Source organism: Sinohyriopsis cumingii, unplaced genomic scaffold (genome assembly GCF_028554795.1).
Source record: "Sinohyriopsis cumingii isolate HCF-2022 unplaced genomic scaffold, ASM2855479v2 utg002478l, whole genome shotgun sequence".
In the NCBI taxonomy this organism is placed as follows: domain Eukaryota; kingdom Metazoa; phylum Mollusca; class Bivalvia; order Unionida; family Unionidae; genus Sinohyriopsis; species Sinohyriopsis cumingii.
Window position 1 is genome coordinate 9,287 of NW_028316223.1, and position 18,693 is coordinate 27,979.

The 18,693-nt window shown below is 36.1% G+C and overlaps 1 protein-coding gene across 1 annotated transcript; it reads left to right on the forward strand.

Moving 5' to 3' along the window:
• The first annotated feature begins 1,986 nt into the window (after positions 1-1,986).
• On the forward strand, positions 1,987-3,918 carry LOC149770706 (M-phase inducer phosphatase-like). The gene is made up of 4 exons (XM_089949212.1): positions 1,987-2,085; positions 2,574-2,701; positions 3,070-3,187; positions 3,781-3,918. Exons 1-4 carry the CDS (start codon positions 1,987-1,989, stop codon positions 3,916-3,918), a joined length of 483 nt encoding a protein of 160 aa, XP_089805338.1.
• Positions 3,919-18,693: the final 14,775 nt, after the last annotated feature.

Below are 18,693 nucleotides of genomic sequence, written 5' to 3' on the forward strand. Positions count from 1 at the left end.
TCTCAAAGTGTGAAACGATATCTCACTGTGTAATACAATACAACCCCGACTTTATTAGGGATAAGAATATCCCCATGCAAGCTGCATTGAACCGTGTTCATATGTAATTATTTGCTCAAACAATGCATCAGGTTTAAATAATTAAAAATGGAATTAATAAATATTTTCCAACTATTGTGTTTTAAAGGGCTTTTAATGGTATGTATGTATGTATGTATGTATGTATGTCTCTGTGTGTGTGTGTGTGTGTGTGTGTGTGCGTGTGTGATATTCCACCTTCAAACGCCTTGATGCTAAAATCAACCCTATACAAAATGTATCATCAAACGATCGTAATGATTTGTGAAATAATATTATTGTGCAGTATCAGAATTAAAAGATTATGTCATTATTTACATGTAATCCAGTAAACTAAATGAGCAAACTAAACAAGAACCAAATTAATAAATGCAAGACTTTGTTCACTCCAATTAATGCATTTAGTATTGAGATATTGAAAGGTATAGAGAAAGCTAATCTTATATATTATTCATAAAGTCTGTCTCAACTTGTTAAAAAAAACTTGGTTGCATCCTGGAGAATACCTCAATGCAATTAATATTCATCATGAAATTATTAGTAATAATGAAATTAATATTAGTAACAATATTTCATTCTTTGTTCATTGCTTGGTAAGTAACATGTTTCCTCGTACTTTAATATACAAATTACAGACTCTCTTTATTATGAAATCAGAGTTTATTGTTGTGTATAAAACTGACTTTCCTGTTAAGGTAAACTATGTGTATAAAAATGATGTTCCTGTTTGAGTATATTCTGCGTATTAAACTGACGTTCCCGTTAGGGTGCATTCTGTATATAATAATAATAATAATAATAATATAATAACAATAATAACAACAATATTATTAATATTATTATTATTGTTATTATTATTATTATTATTATTATTATTATTATTAGTAGTAGTAGTAGTAGTGGTAGCAGTAGTAGTAGTAGTAGTAGTATTAGCAGTTTTGAGTTAATCATGAGCGAGTCCAGACTACCTTCGGGTGCTCGCGTTCTAGACTTTACCTATAGCGCTATATCGTATTAGTTTTATTTTCTAAACATTAATTATAGGAATATGCATGCAGTACCTGTCAGGAATCAACCATCGACGCTGTAGACCGACTGAGTGATGAACCAGACCTAACAGCTGACGGGTCCAGACCATACTGTCTTCCCACAATTCGAGGCAAACATAGAGACCTTAAGTCCATTTCCTGTCACACGGTAAATAAACACACTTTAAGACGGCTGGGTGTGTGGGTGATGGTTGATACATCTAGATATAATTTGATACGAAACAAAGAATAACAAATACAACTTTCCAGACTATGGCAAGACTATGGAAAAGTTTTTTATAACTGGAAAACGAACGATCATAAAGATTTAATTGTAATTACCAAAATCCATCTGAAAAGATTTTAGTAATAATTATCTTTTATTAAAGAAATTTAGAAATTACAAGAATATTTAGACTCGAATGATCGTTAGAACTCGAAAGGGTAATGAAAATGCATTTGCAGTTAGCACTTTGTAAATATTCTTCGTTTGCTTATTATATACGTGCTTAAATTTATGATACTTGTATGAAATAAATATGCATGTTACATTTTTTTCCCCTCTTTTGCAAGCTAGCCTATTGAGCGTTAAAATACACAAAGAAATGAGCAAGTATTTAATAGCTTTCAAAGACTGATAGCAAGCTATAAGAATTTCGGTAAACAAGTTAAATGGCTGAGACGTGAAAAACCCTAGAATGGATATTCTAGTTTAGTAAAATACCGATATGTTGCAGGGACAGTTATTAAGTCACGCGATGATCAAATTCCTGAGCGTCATTTCTTTATTTATTGATCAATTATCAGATTCTGATATTTTTGCAATATGAATTCTGGATTATGTGAAGGAAATTCATATTTTGTTTCCGGTCGACGTCAGATGGCAGCCTTGGTTCGTGGGAATTACAGCGACGAGATAGAAAATTTCACCATTATTGACTGCCGTTATCCATACGAATACAGCGGAGGTCATATCAAGGTCAGTGCATGAATTCTGGTTATTTACTGATTTTTCGGGCGGGTGGTTGGGTGAGCGGAGCGGGCTTTTGGAGGGCAAAGGGGAAGGGGCGGAAGTAGAAGCAATAGCGAAGTATGACAATTTAAACAGACATCCAAAATGGACTGAGAAAAATTGAGCGGATAATCTTTGCTTCACATTATGTCAACATATAAGTCACTCCACGCCAACCCCAGCGTAAATAATTCTCATATTTGAAACCAGATGACATGTAAAAATAGTGCACTTTAATAATATACAATTAAACCTCCAAAACTCGAATCCGATTATGGAGAAAAAGAGGTCCTTATTGGGGTGTGCCCCAGTTGGAGATTTCACATACATTTATAACATCTCGCCTACTACATTTTGGAAATTCACATCGATCTAAATATCTTAAAGCTCAGACCAATCTTCACAATAACAAAATGGTAATATGTTAAAAGCGTTAGTTTTTTCTGATCACTTAGGGTGCAGTGAACATGTACCACAGAGAGGAAATTCAAGAGCTTCTCCATCGTCCTCGAGTACAGTCTGGGGGCAAAAATGGAATTCTCATTTTCCACTGCGAATTTTCATCAGAAAGAGGCCCTAAAATGTGAGTATTGTTAAATGAGATATATGAAAAACTTTTTTTCTTCTAGATCCTAAACGTAGAATTGTAATATTCAAGGAATACATTTTACCAAAGCATCTGTAGGAAAGGCTTCCAGAGAAACGAAATGAATAAAAGTGGCAATTAATTTTATATTTACTTATAAAATACGTCCTCAAAACTTGCCACAAAGTAGCAATGGTTCGTGTAACAACGTTCCACCAAAGAAAGACTAATGAACAGCAGTTGAAACGATATTATCTCAATAAGCCGGACTTTACTTTTTATCGATGAGTCATTACTCTCTTAATTAAAATTGAAACAAAAAGCAACTTAGCCTGTTTGTTTGAAACGTATTTTTCCTGCCGCAGGTATCGGTTTCTACGCGGTCTAGACAGGAACCTTCACAAGGAGAATTATCCACAACTCCATTACCCGGAAATCTATCTTCTCGATGGCGGCTACAAGGCTTTCTTCGAGTCTTACAAGGTAAGCATAGTAATAAAGAAAACCCGTTTTGTCTATATGAAAAGCACCTAAAATTTCTGTGTTTCGGTACTGTCACAAAATTAAACACTTCAAACCAGCTAAGTAAGAAATATTCTTGGAAGTGTTTACGAGATTATTTTACACAAAGGAAAACACGTGTATTAATATTTTGCTGTTTATAGTTGAATACATTGAATACATAACAACACTTTGCAGTCGCTGGTTGTGTTTGACGGATAGATACATTATGCCTTATGCAAGCCTAGGTTTCACCTTTTCAAATCTATCCTTTTACAGTGTTCATTAATATTCTACTCTCCTTTCTTGTCTATTTCAGATATTAGTCATGACGTTGTAAAGAGAATTCGTCACTGGTGCTATATTAAAGAGCATGATCACTTTGTTAAAAATATATTTTACTTGGGCGACTTTTGTTTCTAACCAGAGTAGTGAGCTTGTCCGAATATTCATATTATGTAAATGATCTCAGGTTGCTATTGAAATCTGGAAAATAATTTTTTCAATCTTAGACGCATATCTGACTTTCTTTTCAGCTACATCTGTTTATATATTGCTCTTTGTTTCCTTTGAAGGAACTGTGTGAACCTGATAACTACACGCCCATGCTCCACAACGACCATTCAGAAGATCTGCGTCACTTTCGTGTTAAGTCCAAATCCTGGGCGGCAGGAGAGAAGCGGCGTCAATACCGACAGGCTTTAAGATTCTGAATTGTTTTAAAGAACTTTAGACGAACGTCAATAAACATAGTGCAATAATGTGATGACGGAGTCGGAGAGATAATGGACGGAATTGCTGTTAATAGATCGATGATTGTTTTTTATTGTTGTAAATTTTAATATTTGTTTTATTCGAACGTGTTACTGAAGAATATATCGAAGATATAAAGATATTTGAATTAGACTTGCATTGAATGTCGATTCCACCGATCCGTTTTCAGTTTCACACACACACACACACACACACACACACACACACACACACGCACACACACACACATGCGCGTCTGCAACTCCATATATGATACGTCGTAGACTTGTCGACAGAGTCGGAGTCAGCTAGTGGAAGATCACCAAACATTGAGAAAGAAAAGGACAGTATTGCAGATCCCTATACTGCGATTTTAAATGTACAGATGCTTACAAAATAACAATTGGGAAAATAAATTATACATGAAATAATCACAATAAAAATTGTCTACTTAAAAGAATGGTTCACCACATAATGTACATACAAACCGCTCATCGTGTTTGAAAAGTTTACACTAAACATTGCAGGTGATAAATCATAGGAAATACATATATAAATATGTGTAATAAATGTTGGCAGAATAAACAAAAACAACTCTGTATGGATGACAAAATCTGGCAGCGTTATTTCATGCTGGTAGTTTTTCGGCTAAATCATAAGAATTAACGGAATCCATATATTAAGTGTACGTTTGTTTCCAGACACCAGAGCGTGGGCTTGAAGGTAAGGTACATCTGTCTGTCTGATGACAATACAGTCAAATATAATAACACCAACAAAGATTGGAAACAATTTAATTTGGTCTGCAACAATTTAAAATTGCCGCCGTAGCATAACGATATAAAGATATAGAGTAAAAATAAATAATTTATCAATAACATTCCAGGAGTACATATAATTTGACATATTTCTTTCTGCAAGATTCAAATGGTCCAGCTGTCTTATCATTTGTAATCTGCATCAAAACAGAACACCTCTCCATTTCTCAAACTCTTGCGAATGTGTTAGACATTAATAAAATGTTGATTGCACTAGTAATTCCAGGACAGCAATGTTACGACATAGAAGAGAATAATAAAGGTAAAATTGAAACAACACATACTATATTCAGATTTGGACTATGTTGTCAGAGGTGACATTATTTTGGCGATACACTGTGACATGGTAATGAAAAAATTATATTTGAACAAATACCCTCAAACGATTTAGTAAAATCGAGTGACTCGTTTAAATTAGTGTCAAAAACGTACCATTAATATCGAGGTAAGTTAGAAAGGCGTTTGAAAGGTTATGTAACAACCCGTGATAGTAAGACAATATTCAGCAGAGTACAAACAAGAGAAAGTGGTTAGTGTTATGTAGAGAAAAAGAACTATGGTTATCATATTCGTTTGATATATGAGTACCCCTTCTCCGGGCGACGCTGTTGTGCACAGTGCATCTGCTAATTCAATCAGATTTACTGACTTTCATTTAGTAACAACAAAAACAATAGCCACAACTAAATTAAGAAAACACACGTATTCAATAATCTTGATTGGGGAAGCTGCTCTATTTATATTTCAATTAGTTTCTGTACCTCTAATTGTTCTAGTCGTTTTTGGAAAATTGTAACCAAAAACATGCAAGCATCAAGCCTACCAATGTCAGAACAAACAACAAAGCATATTCGGCGAGAATCGTGTGTGAGTAATTTTGGATTTTTAGCGTAGATTTGACAAATTTTCAGTCATATCACTACGATGTCTGCATTTGTGGCAGTTTATTTTTCTAGCTCTGGTGAATCATGCCACAGACATGTAGCATGATGTCCAAAATAGTAACATTATCCTGACACCAGACAGACCTCTCTGTCTGCTTGCTATTGCCAGTAACATTCTATGAAACAAAATCACCGTCAAAATTTTGTTTAAAATTAGTTCTATTAATATATTTTAAGAATCTACAAAATGTGTTAGAATAGATGCTTTTATAGTCCGCTGGATGTTGAATCTTGACAAAGATTCATTATAGTTAAGTATTATGTAGCTGTGTAGTAGAGTTGATTTAAGCTTCTTAACATTCGTCATTACCTTTCTCCTTTGCACCATTTTTAGGAATCTTTTATGACATTATTTATGTGCATCTAAAGGCTGTAACAAACACAAAACAGCGGAATATTTTAAAAGATCTGTGCGCCGGTCTTGTCAGAATTAAGAAAAGCAGTCAATTTTCTGTAAAGAAATGAGTGGACAGATTACCATTTATCTAGTGTCGAAAAACTCACTATTTAACGGTCCTAAAACGGAAAGATATATTGAATGCTTTTACAAATATACAATTATCTAAGAGAAATGCAGGCATCAAAACTTTAATATTTGATTTTCTCTTTTATGTGTATCCTTTACACTTAACATTAAAAATTGAACTTTCTTATGACACTCTTTGTTCATTTATTGCTGCATTCGTTAATGATCACGAACTCGTGATGTTTTCATTAACTTTTATTGTTTTGGTTACCATGCTGTCAGTTTCATTCAATTTACGAACAGCATATGTTGCAATTTCATCCTGTTTTAAAATTTAATCTTCTTTGGGAACTCTTGTTGCAAACATTAATTTTGAAACAAAACCATCAGAAGCAAAACGAATAGCTACTTTCTTAGTTATTTCCACCTCTCCTAATCTATCCTTGTTCAATCCACATCACTTGAAACTATAACAATTCCATCCTGGTTACCCATTGCATTTTAAACTCATTACATTCCAAAGTTTTACTCATTGCACTTGAAACTGTTTCCATTTCAATCTGTTATAGCCATTGCATTTGAATCTGGTTCCTTTCCAACGTAATATACGAATAGCCCTTGAAACCCCTTCCTGCCATTCCATACCGATGAAAGGTACGATGGAACGGTGTTTGTTGTAAGAAAATATTTTTACACTTATTTATCTAAGGATAAAAGCTGCTGTGTTTACACGCATACATTAGACAGCTGCGACTTCGGAGTAGTAACCATTTTTATCTATTATGTAAATGTTACTTTTGGGTTATACTAATGTACTTTTATATTATCCTGCAGAATGCTACTGAACTGTAAAGTGCATTGGCGTCCTCATCTTGTTCTACATATGAGACGTATGCTATTTGTTTAGTTGTGTTTATCTCCGTGGTCTCTAAGACTGAAGTGGCTAGTGGTTCCTATTAGGTTCTTGTCTTGCGCGACGAGGATAAAAGGAATGATAATCTTTCTTTTCTACGTAATATTTTCTCACTAGCCCTCTATTCTGTCTTCTTCATAATTTCTAGTCAACTCAAATATAATTCAATTGAGTCACTGGCGTTCTTTACATTGCTGTCATATAAATTTTATTTTTTCCCATACCATATTGCTCAGTAAGTAAAATATATCATCAACATCATGTTCCGATATGATTTTTGAATGTGTTCAGCAAATTTGAAACATTGACATAACATGTTCGCCATATCTCTAATTCATATTCATAAAATATTACCTCAATTCAAATGCTTAATGGAATGTTGTCCTGTGCTGCTCTTTAGTATATGGGTCTTTCAGTAACACTGGTCTAGAGCCAAAATGCTTCCGAAATAAGTGTAGTCACACATTACTAATTCTGGGTCACTGAGAACGAACATTACGCTTAAAATTGTAGCTATGATACTGGATCCGTATATACGACCCTTGACTTGGGCATGGCGGGGGATTAGTGAGTTACACAATTAAAACCAGAATTGACTAAAATACATCTTTTGACTGGATCTATGAATAATTCTATGACTGGGTTTGGAGGATTGTTGCTCTTTAGGCAAAACAATGAATGATGCAGTTTGAAGCTGGTATTGCGTCACACATGATATAAATTGCATCATGTTATTCTTAGAAGTCATGGATGATGCAGTCATAACTACGCTTATATTACTCTGTTGAACACATTGCCCTATATCATTTCTAGAAATCATACAGTGTCATGCTATCTTATTTGTAAATGTTTGATTTTGCAAATGGATACATTTCTGTTTAGCCAAAATAAGCAGAGATGCATTGTACTTGAGTAAACAATGCAGATAACTTCTGCTATGTTTGTAGTGAAGCGACTTTTGCATCACAAAAGTGCAGTATAACCACTATGGTTAAGAAAGCCTATCACCTTTATTTTGGAGATCACACAGTTGGAGATCAGAAAAAGAGGTGGGCCCCATACATATGCTGCTACACTTGTGCAATAAATCGTCGCCAGTGGTTGCAGATGAAAAGGACATATATGCTTTTTGCGGTGCAAATGATTTGGAGAGAGAGAGAGAGAGAGAGAGAGAGAGAGCGTATCATACCAGCAATTGGTTCCTCTAGTTGTGAAATGTGTGTCAAAGAAGAAAAAGTGGACTGTGCATTATCCAAACATTTAGCTATAGGCTCAGTACCCCAAGGAGAAGGACTGCCGTTTCCGGATGCACCATAAATCAGTATAACCTGAGTCAGAAGACGAAGAGGATGAAACTTCCAGTCCTGAACCATCAGTGTCACATGATCCATATTTTCCCCATCCTCCTCCTCTGAACCACACCTCATAACACAAGGTGAACTGAATGACCATGCCAGGAATTTTGAACTATCCAAGAGTAAGGCAGAACTGTTGTGCTCCCGACTACAGCAGTGGAATATTCTGGCAGGTGATGTTAGGGTTTCCATGTTCCAAGACCGTTAAAATGATATTGTGCCATTCTTCTTCACGGAACTATATCTTGTAGCATGCAAAAACATCGATGGTGTGTGATGGCAGCCTTCAACGTCGTTCGTGATCCAGATGAATGTAGACGGTTCATTAATTCATCGCAGACGAGTCTTAAATCTGTTTTGCTGCATAATGGCAATGTGTTGCCATCAATTCCAGTTAGTTATGCTGTTCAGAGGACGGAAACCTACGCAAACATGAAACGACGTTTGAGGAGCATAACATAGTACCAGCATATGTAGGATGTTTGTGGCGATTTGACGGTTCATGCTCTCTTGCTGGGTCTGCTGTTGCTTTTTGTTCTGCGAATGGGATAGTCGTGCGAGAGATTCCCACTACATCAGGAGAGATTGGCCACTCCGACAGTACTTGGAGCCTGGGAGGAAAAGTGTTCAGCATCCACCACTTTTTGAATCACGGAAGACTGTGTTACCACCCTTGCACACCAAGCTAGGTCTGATGAAGAAGTGTGTCAAAGCCATGGACAAAAAACAAGCAGTTTTCTAGCAACTACGTAGCAAATTTCCAAGGTTAAGTGAAGCTAAGATAAAGGAATATGTCTTCCATCTCATATTCTTGAACTTCTTCGAGATGAAGCATTTGACTGTGCACTGCATGGCAAGGAAAATACAACATGGAAAGCCTTTCAGTTAGTGGCAACAACGTTTCTCGGGAACAACAAGGCAGATAATTACAGGCAGTTGGCAGAAAACCTCACGAAGACATACAAAAGCCTTGGTTGCAACATGTCACTACAGATAACACGTTTGCACTCTCACCTAGAATTTTTCCACCGAACTGCAGAAACGCTATCAGGGCAAATGGAACCTATCAATCCTTGCAGGCTATTGTTGGAGAGAGACGAGATATGCTCCATTTAATGAATACAAGAGATAAGGCAAATAGCTCAGAGTAGCCACTTAATAAGGACTAAACTATGTACTTACATATACATAATACTTTTTGCCTTTTGTTTTATAATACATTTTATTGATATAACTCCTTTGCCGTTTTATAAAGTGTTAAATAAACAGGGCAGGTGAAATTTTATCATGTAAAGCAACCATAAACACATGAAAAGACCTAGGTTTACAATGTATGATTAGAATTATACTAGCTACACAATACATTTAGACGTACAATATACAAACATAAATATCTTGGAAACAGCTGGTTTATTTGGTTTTCAGCATTAAGAAGTTAGTGTTAGGACTGATCAGCCTGGTGTCGGAATAATGTGACCGGGTGGGACATCCCACTACATGTCTGCGGCATCATGCTCCAATGCTAGACATCACTATAAACTGCCACATTGCATACATCGTAGCGATATGACTGAAAAAGTGTTGACGCTACATTAAAAATTAAAATCACACATACCCCATCCCAGAAAATTCTAATTGCGGAAGGTTATGGCTTAAGTTCTAATTCCTCTGTAGACCAGTTTATTTTCCCGCCAATCAATGCGTTTGAATAAAGTGTTAGTCTGTAAATGATTTTTGAACGATCTTGTAATAAATATCCAGAGGTCATTAGCAGAAATGTTATGCATGAAATCAGTTATCATTTGTTTTATGAACATTAAATAATGCAGAGGAAAGGGGCACATCTATTTGATGGGAAAATGTGTAGCCAGCTAAAGCAATACCTTTTTAATGCCACAGTATTACGATGAATAGGCATTCAATCGCAACTTACATTATTTTGGCTACAGTTGGTTCCACAATCAGTTCAGTTTTTCATAACTTGCGAAGCCATTTGAATTTTTCGAGCTGCAATTATTTATTTTCAGCGTGCAAGTTGAACACTTTTCATGGTTTGAGACACGTTAAAAAGCATGAACAGATAATTTTATCTTAGAAATGAATTGGTCACTTGCGTGTATGACTTTTGCTCTCTTAAAATGTTCTTGATTTATCGCGAAGATAATTATATCACAGACCGAGGTTACTAAAGGTTGTATAAATAGAGTACGATATGTCTAATCACTAAAAATGAAATCCTGTGTGCAACAGTGAACAAAATTGAACGGAAAAAGGTATGCACCAATTATGAAATCTGTGAACTATTGTTACTGATCGTTTCGTTTTTTTTTTTTTGATATTTATTAACGATAATTATGACGAAACAATTAAAGTAAGAATACACTACTTTTGTGCCGGTACTTGAAAAAGCTAATTTTTGTCCCACTCAAAGAAATGAAATTATTATGCGACTTTGCACGTCTTAGTGAGTTTAGGACGGCTCATGCGGGATGCTGTACCAGCATTATATGATTATTTGTGCTAACACAGTTTAGCCATGTAATGGCAAGAACCATGGTATAACAGTTGGCAGAGTGTCGGAATCACAATTCAAGGGTCACTGGTTAGATGACTGCATAAGCCTGCACGGCTTGCCAACATCGATTTGTCCTTTGAAAAAGCACGATGTATCCATTTCCTAGCTTTGCTACAACCAACTGTGTTTTGAAGGTGCCTGCAAAACTTACCAACCATGTAGCGACGCTCTCGCTACAATAGGAATGGCACGACAAGTTTCTTATCAGTCGGGCATATTGTATGAAATATCGCTGAAGAAAATTAATAAATGAAACACATGAAACAATTGTCGGTTTGATAGCCAAATAATCAGTAAAAGATGCTAAACGAACATAGTTTCCATGCAGATAGACATTAATTCATAGAAAAGGTACTAAAGATCAGGTAATAGTGGTTAATAATAATGATAATAATAATAATAATAATAATAATAATAATAATAATATATATATATATCTTCTAACTGAAACATTAAATTGCATGAGAAATAACGCAAATAAGTTATTTGCATTATTACATAATACATGTAATTTTATATTGACATTACTTCTGTGCATTTTAATGAGACATGGGGCCCCCCGACTGGCCTAGTGGTTTAGATCGATTACCTTTACCAATCACAGCCATCTCAACTTTTTTCGCGTGGGTACGAGTCCAGAGCTCGGTTAACGTGGGTATGTGAGAAAGTTGCAAGTAACTTCCCGTGGGTCCGTGGTTCTTACTGCGGTTCTTGCACTCAGAAATGTCGCTTAACCCCAGACAACAACAACAACAACAACTTGAATGAGACCAAGTTTATTAGATAAAATCAAGATTATCCAAATTTGTTAGCAATTTGTGGAACACACTCGTACGGAAACAAAAGATATGTTATGTGTCTTTGTTTGGACAAAAGGTGCATTTTAACATATTGAGCGAATATTTGGTGAGACCAAATAGCTAAAAAAATCTGATTTTACATGCTGTCGGCTGAAGAGCATCGCCATTTACGTAAAAACAATTATCAATAGTTTTATTCACTCTGCTTTAAGAATAGATAGACTCTCTTAAGGCAAGGTCAATGGGAGGTAATTTAAAAATCGACTCCTTAATAGATATTTTTGAGTTGCGTCCCGTTTGATTTAAAAAAGTTAAGCTTTAAACTTTTATAACGTTATTTTGATACACAGAGACTTCTAAATTATTCTCATAAATCAGATATATATATATATATATATATATATATATATATATATATATATATATATATATATATATATATATATATATGTATATAGTTTAATGTTTATCCGCTTTGCATGTATGTATATGAATGTATGCCTGTATATAGTTAGGTATGTAGACTTGTAACTTCACTATCGGATTAAACCAGTGATGTTTATGTTTTCTCGAGGACGAAAGCCTGACGTTGAAACAATTTTGCTGAATTACCCACTAATATGTTTTCGTTTTATATTTATTTGCTAACTTATATACCCACAAATATATTGTCAGACTAACGAGTAACTACAAAAACGTGTAGAAGCTTGCCTGACTGTTGAACACAAATCTATTCTTTCACCTGAACGGGGCGACATTATTTCGAGTTGTCTCCCGTAGACCGTTTCTGGATAGAATTCCTTCGTGCAGCATTCTCAAAGCACTGTTTGTGTGTGTGTGTGTGTGTGTGTGTGTGTGTGAGAGAGAGAGAGAGAGAGAGAGAGAGTTGTTGTTGTTCTAGGGTTTAACGCCATTTTTCAGCACAAGATAGGCTATACATGGCGGCCAGTATAACTGGTGGAGGAAGAACACTGGAATACCCAGGAAAGAACCACCGACCCACGAGAAGCTACTGGCAGGCTTTCCCACGGAGAGAGAGAGAGAGAGAGAGAGAGAGAGAGAGAGAGAGAGATGATGCAACTTTCAGGAAAATTCTATGAAGTAAGGGTTCTAGGTTCCCGCCTAGGCCAATCTAGGTTGACTACGTTTGTGTATCCTTGAGAAAGTCACGCAGTTCTTTTCCCCCTGCATTGTGTCTCTAATAAGGTGTTAAATATTTCCATTAAATTAGCGAAAACACGTTCTTTCAAAATGCATTACCACTATATGCCAAAATTATAGCCCCATTAGTACAATCCATGTAAGGAACCAAATCAATAACTACGAATGTAGTTAAACGGTAATAGTATATTATAACATACACACCTAAATTCATTCGTACCTACAAGACTTATATTCTTTTATCGTTTAGAGTTCTCGTCATTTATTTCTAGAAAGACATTTGAAGTCGTATTCTCTTAAATATCTATAAATATCATCAACTATAGTTTTGTGTAAGAACAGCTCCCTGCAAGTGGCTATGGCTTTATTTAATATTTTCTCAGAGAATAAATATATAATCATCACCTGGAGATTTTGATATTTAAGTAGTAGAGTATAAGGGCGTTTCTCTGCCAAAGCCCTATTTTGTATTAGGACAACAGCATGATTACCCCTCTCCAAGACACCCCATATTAGTCTAAACAAAATACGAAAACAACAGCGTCGATTTCATTATTTATTAACAGTCAAGGACCTATTATTACTGAATCACCATCGTCGTCATACAAAATAGGGTTGGCTTAGATACGCCCCCCATATACTGCGGTTTTTACTTTAAATCGCTAGCGATTTATATTTTCAAATAGAATTGAACTGCTCGTAGTTTGTGCCTTGCATTCCACGATACCTAATATTGTCATACTATTTACACGAATCGCCAGCAATCTACTGTAATTTCCAATCTAAAAAATCCACCTTAATGAAATTAAAACTATCAGACTTTTTTAACCTAACGCAAATGTACTGATTCCATCAGAGTAGTATCTTTTATCATCAAAATTAAAAATAACAGATTTTATAATAACATCAGTCTAAATTTTATGACAATGTGATCTAATTGCCATCATCTCAACATGCTAGAAAATCCTTCTTAGGCAGCTTTGTAATTATCGAATCCTATTACCTTACATATTTCTTTTTAATCCCTTAACTCGTTTCTTAACTTCATTATCGGCTAGTTTTAGACAGTACATTTCACTACGCAGCAGATGAGCTCGGTTATAAATTTCATACAAACGTCATCCTTTAATTTTCCTATTTCATTTTTATTATCAGCAAGGGGAAATCCGCTGTCTTTTAGATATTCTGAAAGATAAAACAGTTCTTGGTTATCATACAATTCTTGCGAAATATTATCAGATTTCATTTTATACATTAGCGAGTCATTATCTGTAATTAACAGCTTGGCATGAGGCCACTTAACCTTATCAAAATCGTAATGAAATTGGTACATTAGCCATTTTGATATCTCAAGTACTGCCATACCGACATAAACTGGCTTGTTCAACTTCCGATGTGTTTTTCGTCATTGAATGGCTACTAAATTTTCATTAATTTTTTTTATACTGACAAAATCATCAGAGCGTGAATAATAACTAGCTGGGTAGAGTCCGTACTTATCAGAGCTGACATCTCTGAAATTTTCAAATATATCTGCGATAAGATATAAGTCACGATAATCTCCTGAATCCTTTGCAGCCGAATGAGTCCCATATCGATCGAACATAAGCATAATTATCATCACTAACACTCTCAAGATTTAACCTAGAATAAAACTTATCTTTTTCAGGTAGACACGTTTCATCAGTAGTAAATGGGGTCGCCCTAGCGACAATGGGAATTAGCATTACAGAGACCCCTGGGTCACTCTAGCGACAATGGAAATTTAACATGGAGAAAAATCGTGGGTCACTCTGGCGACAAGGGAAATTTAACATAGAGAAAAATCGTGGGTCACTCTGGCGACAAGGGGAATTGAACATGGAGAAAAATCGTGGGTCACTCTAGGGACAAGGGGAATTGAACATGGGGAATAGAGTTTGGGTCTGTCTAGGGACAAGGGGAATTGAATATGGGATTTTTTTTTTTAATTTTTTTAAATTTAAATTTAAATTTAAATTTAACAAAAGGGTAGGCAATGGAAAGGCTATCTCTTTTCGAGAAATATGGCTGGCCCTGAAAAGGTCCTTTGGGTTTTCTTCTTCTTCTGCTTCTAATTTCTTCTTTTTCTCCACCAAGTTCTTATTTTATCTCCAACACTCTTTCTCTTCTTCTCTTTCTTTTTCTCCTGCTCTTCTTTCTTCTTCTTCTCTTCCTCCTCTTCTTTCTTCCTCTTCTCATTTTCTTCTTCTTTTTCAATCTTTTCGTTCCATTTGCTTATTCTTATTCTTTCCTCTTCATCATCCTTCTCCTCCTTTATCTCTTTCATGACACCACTAATCTTGTCCTTTACCTTTTTTAAGTTATTAATTTCCATCTTTACATGATGGGGACTATAGGAATAATGGTCTTCAACCAGTCTTATTAACATCTGCTCCATCATTCCTAAGTTGTCTAAAACGTCTTGTAATGTTTGTATTTTGTCCATTTGGTTAGAAGCCATCTTCTTTTTTTATTCTTTGCAGAATGGTTTGAACGACGAATACTGTGGGTTCTTATACTTAAAGCGCGTACGTGAAGGAAAACATCCCCCTAAAACGTAAAATTGATCTTACCTAGATCATGACCAAACAACGCGCGAACGTGAAGGAAAACATCCCCCTACTTTTTTCATTTCATATAACAAAACCCAAACTATACTTTCTCATTTCATATAATAAAAACCCAAACTATACTCTCCACATACGCTAAGAAACAATAAACAAAATCCATAATCTACTAATCACACAATCTTACGTGAGCGCTTACAAAACCCAAACTATACTCTTCAGCAGCAGGGGGGGGGCGAATCGGACATTTTGTCCAATCGTTATTTTGCTTAATTATTACTTTCTGCAACTCAACGATCTAGTGTCGTCAGCGCCTGGTAAAAAAAAACGACGTCGTCGTTGGGGGATCGTCCAAACGTCATTTGGTTTAATTAACACCTTCTGCGCGTCGATCCCCAGCGTCGTCAGCGTCCGGTAAGCACATCGACGACCGCGTCGATGTCATCGCCCCCCCTGCTGCTAAGTAGTTATTTACAATGATCTTACAAACAGAGTGATCACTAACTCCTCCTCCTGTAGATCAATTAGGTTATTTGACTGATCGGTGAGTTTAAAATTAATTCTCGTTAAAAACCGATCATGGCATCGCATATAGACCGGATTAATCGGATTCTGAACGATTAAAAATCCCGGAGGGGCTGTTGGTGAAAATGAATAAAGGATATATCCCTGTTGAGCTTGATTTGATTGATTGGTATCTACCTGGTAACTCCCTTCGATAACATCACACACTAGATTGATTGCTATCACCGATGCGATATTTACGTTGTATGGAGCAATATGCCTACCATCATCCCCGTTATCGTGTCTGAGGATATAAGTTGATGGACTGATAAAATCATTAAGAGACTTTCTTAGTTCTGGCGCGTTGTATCTTGGAAACTTAAAATCGGGTAAATCGGCTTCTGCGATATTATACTCGGTTAGGAATTTTTGTTTATCATTAGTTCTGCTAGCGGATATTACCCCGACGATTCGTTCATTGATATATTCCATGTCTGATATAAGTTGATTTAACACCTCAACGTGTTTTTGTGCTTTTGTTTCCCGTAGCTGTTCTAGTTGTGATTGGTAAATACGATTAATCTCGATAAAAAACCTATCGATATCATTTAAATTAACTTCGGCCGTCGAGACCGATCCAGGAGTTTTCTCGTACCTAAAATGCCAATACATGGTATTCCTGTCTTGAAATGTAAACCAGTCGGGGGGTGACGCGTTTTTCATAATAAACAAAACATCTCGATAACTGGGATTAATCTCATGATACGATTGCTTGTCCGCGGGGTTTTCATGAGGTGGATTCTCAGGCCATCCTAGTATGGTTCTTATTGAACTGTTATAGATATCAACCATATACCCCGGTGTGCTTATTTCAATCGTCGACGATAACGTCGGTTCATGAACCGTAATAGCGATTTTTGATTCTTTTCCTGTGATCGATTTTATCCTGCGTTGAAATTCTTTATTGATTTGTTCTGTTTGGTATGACCCAGTTGGTATTGTAACCTCCTTCCAGTCTGGGGTTCCATCGGGTTTATTTGTCCGTGCAAAAACCAGCGAGTTATTAGGTTGTTGTCCGTTAAATGCGTCCGCTCGAATATTAGGCCAACTGTGATATACTCGCAATTTTGCCAGCGCTATTTCCTTCACTGGAACCGGCGACGGGAAGTTCACACTGAATTCGGGTTTCGTTGACGTTATTGATATCATATTTGTTTGTACCGGAGTGGTGTTCTCCGCGATCCGCTGAAGTAATTGAAACCCTTCGGGGTTCAGCGACATTATTATTATTTGTTGTCTTTAGTGTTTAATATTAATAACCAGAGCCCATTGAGGTGGTTCCGGCTTCCAGTTGAAAATCCTCGATTTTTGACATCGCGGAGCTATACAACTGGACCATCGTGGAGAATTCAACATCGGATACGAACAAATTATCAATCGACAACGAGATCAACCCGGATAATTTCGAGTACGCGTCGGATACTATTTGATGTTTTACTGTGTACTCGTCGAGTTTTTTCTGAAAACACGATGATATCTTCCTAGTGATTGCGTTGGCGACTCCAGCAATTGTTGTCATCGCGGAGACAGCGATTGGAACAGCGATCGGGGCTATCGTGGTCACCGTGGATAAAATAACACCGGCGCCAGCTACTATACCCGACACCGAGTACACGACCGCGTCGATGGCGGTTATTTTTCGGCGGTATTTTTTTATTTTTGCACGGTATTGTTCGCAAAGCGTTTTCAAGTTCGCGGAAAATTCTTTTGCGGTATCGAATCGATATTGATGTGACGTCGGTGATACCTCTGATTCAACTTCCTTGGTGGTCATTTTTATTTTAAAAGAGCTAGTGTTTTTAATTACTTAGATTCGCTACAAATTCCACATACCATGTAATGTTTGCCCGGGCTAGATTTCTATCAACGGCATAAATTGTAAACTGTTCAGTTGCGTTCCTGTCTATAATTGTTGATATTGTATTGTTAAACCCGGATGAACTCGACGATAATATATTAAACTGCATCATTGAAACCAGTGTCAATCGATAAATGCCCTTAACAGTTGCGGTAATATTTACAGTATTCTGTGTAGGAGTCCAATCGAATGATCCATGCCGAATTGTGTATACTGTGTTGATGGTGTTCTCATGAGGGATTTTTATTTTTTCGAATTGCTCTGTTACTCTCGGTAGTCCGTCTTTAATCGCTTCAACATCAGTTTTAATCGTTCCTATTTCCTGTATATGCGTGTCCACATCTTTTTTGTTCGCTGCAACCCTAGTAATGAGTGTATTTATTTCCTGTATATGCGTGTCTATACTTTTTTTGTTCGCTATAACATTAATTTTGAGTACTTCTATTTCCCCTTCATGCACGTCTATACTTTTTTTGCTCGCTATAGCATTAGTGTTAATTGTTTCTATTCTCTGTCCATGCGCGTCTACATTATTTATGATCGTTACAACATTAGTTTTGATTGTTTCTATTTCCCGTGTATTCTCGGTCATACTTTTTTTGTTCGCCGCAACATCAAGTTTGATTGTTCCTATTTCATATGTATGCACGTCTATGCTTTTTTTGTTCGCTGCAACATCAGTTTTGATTATTC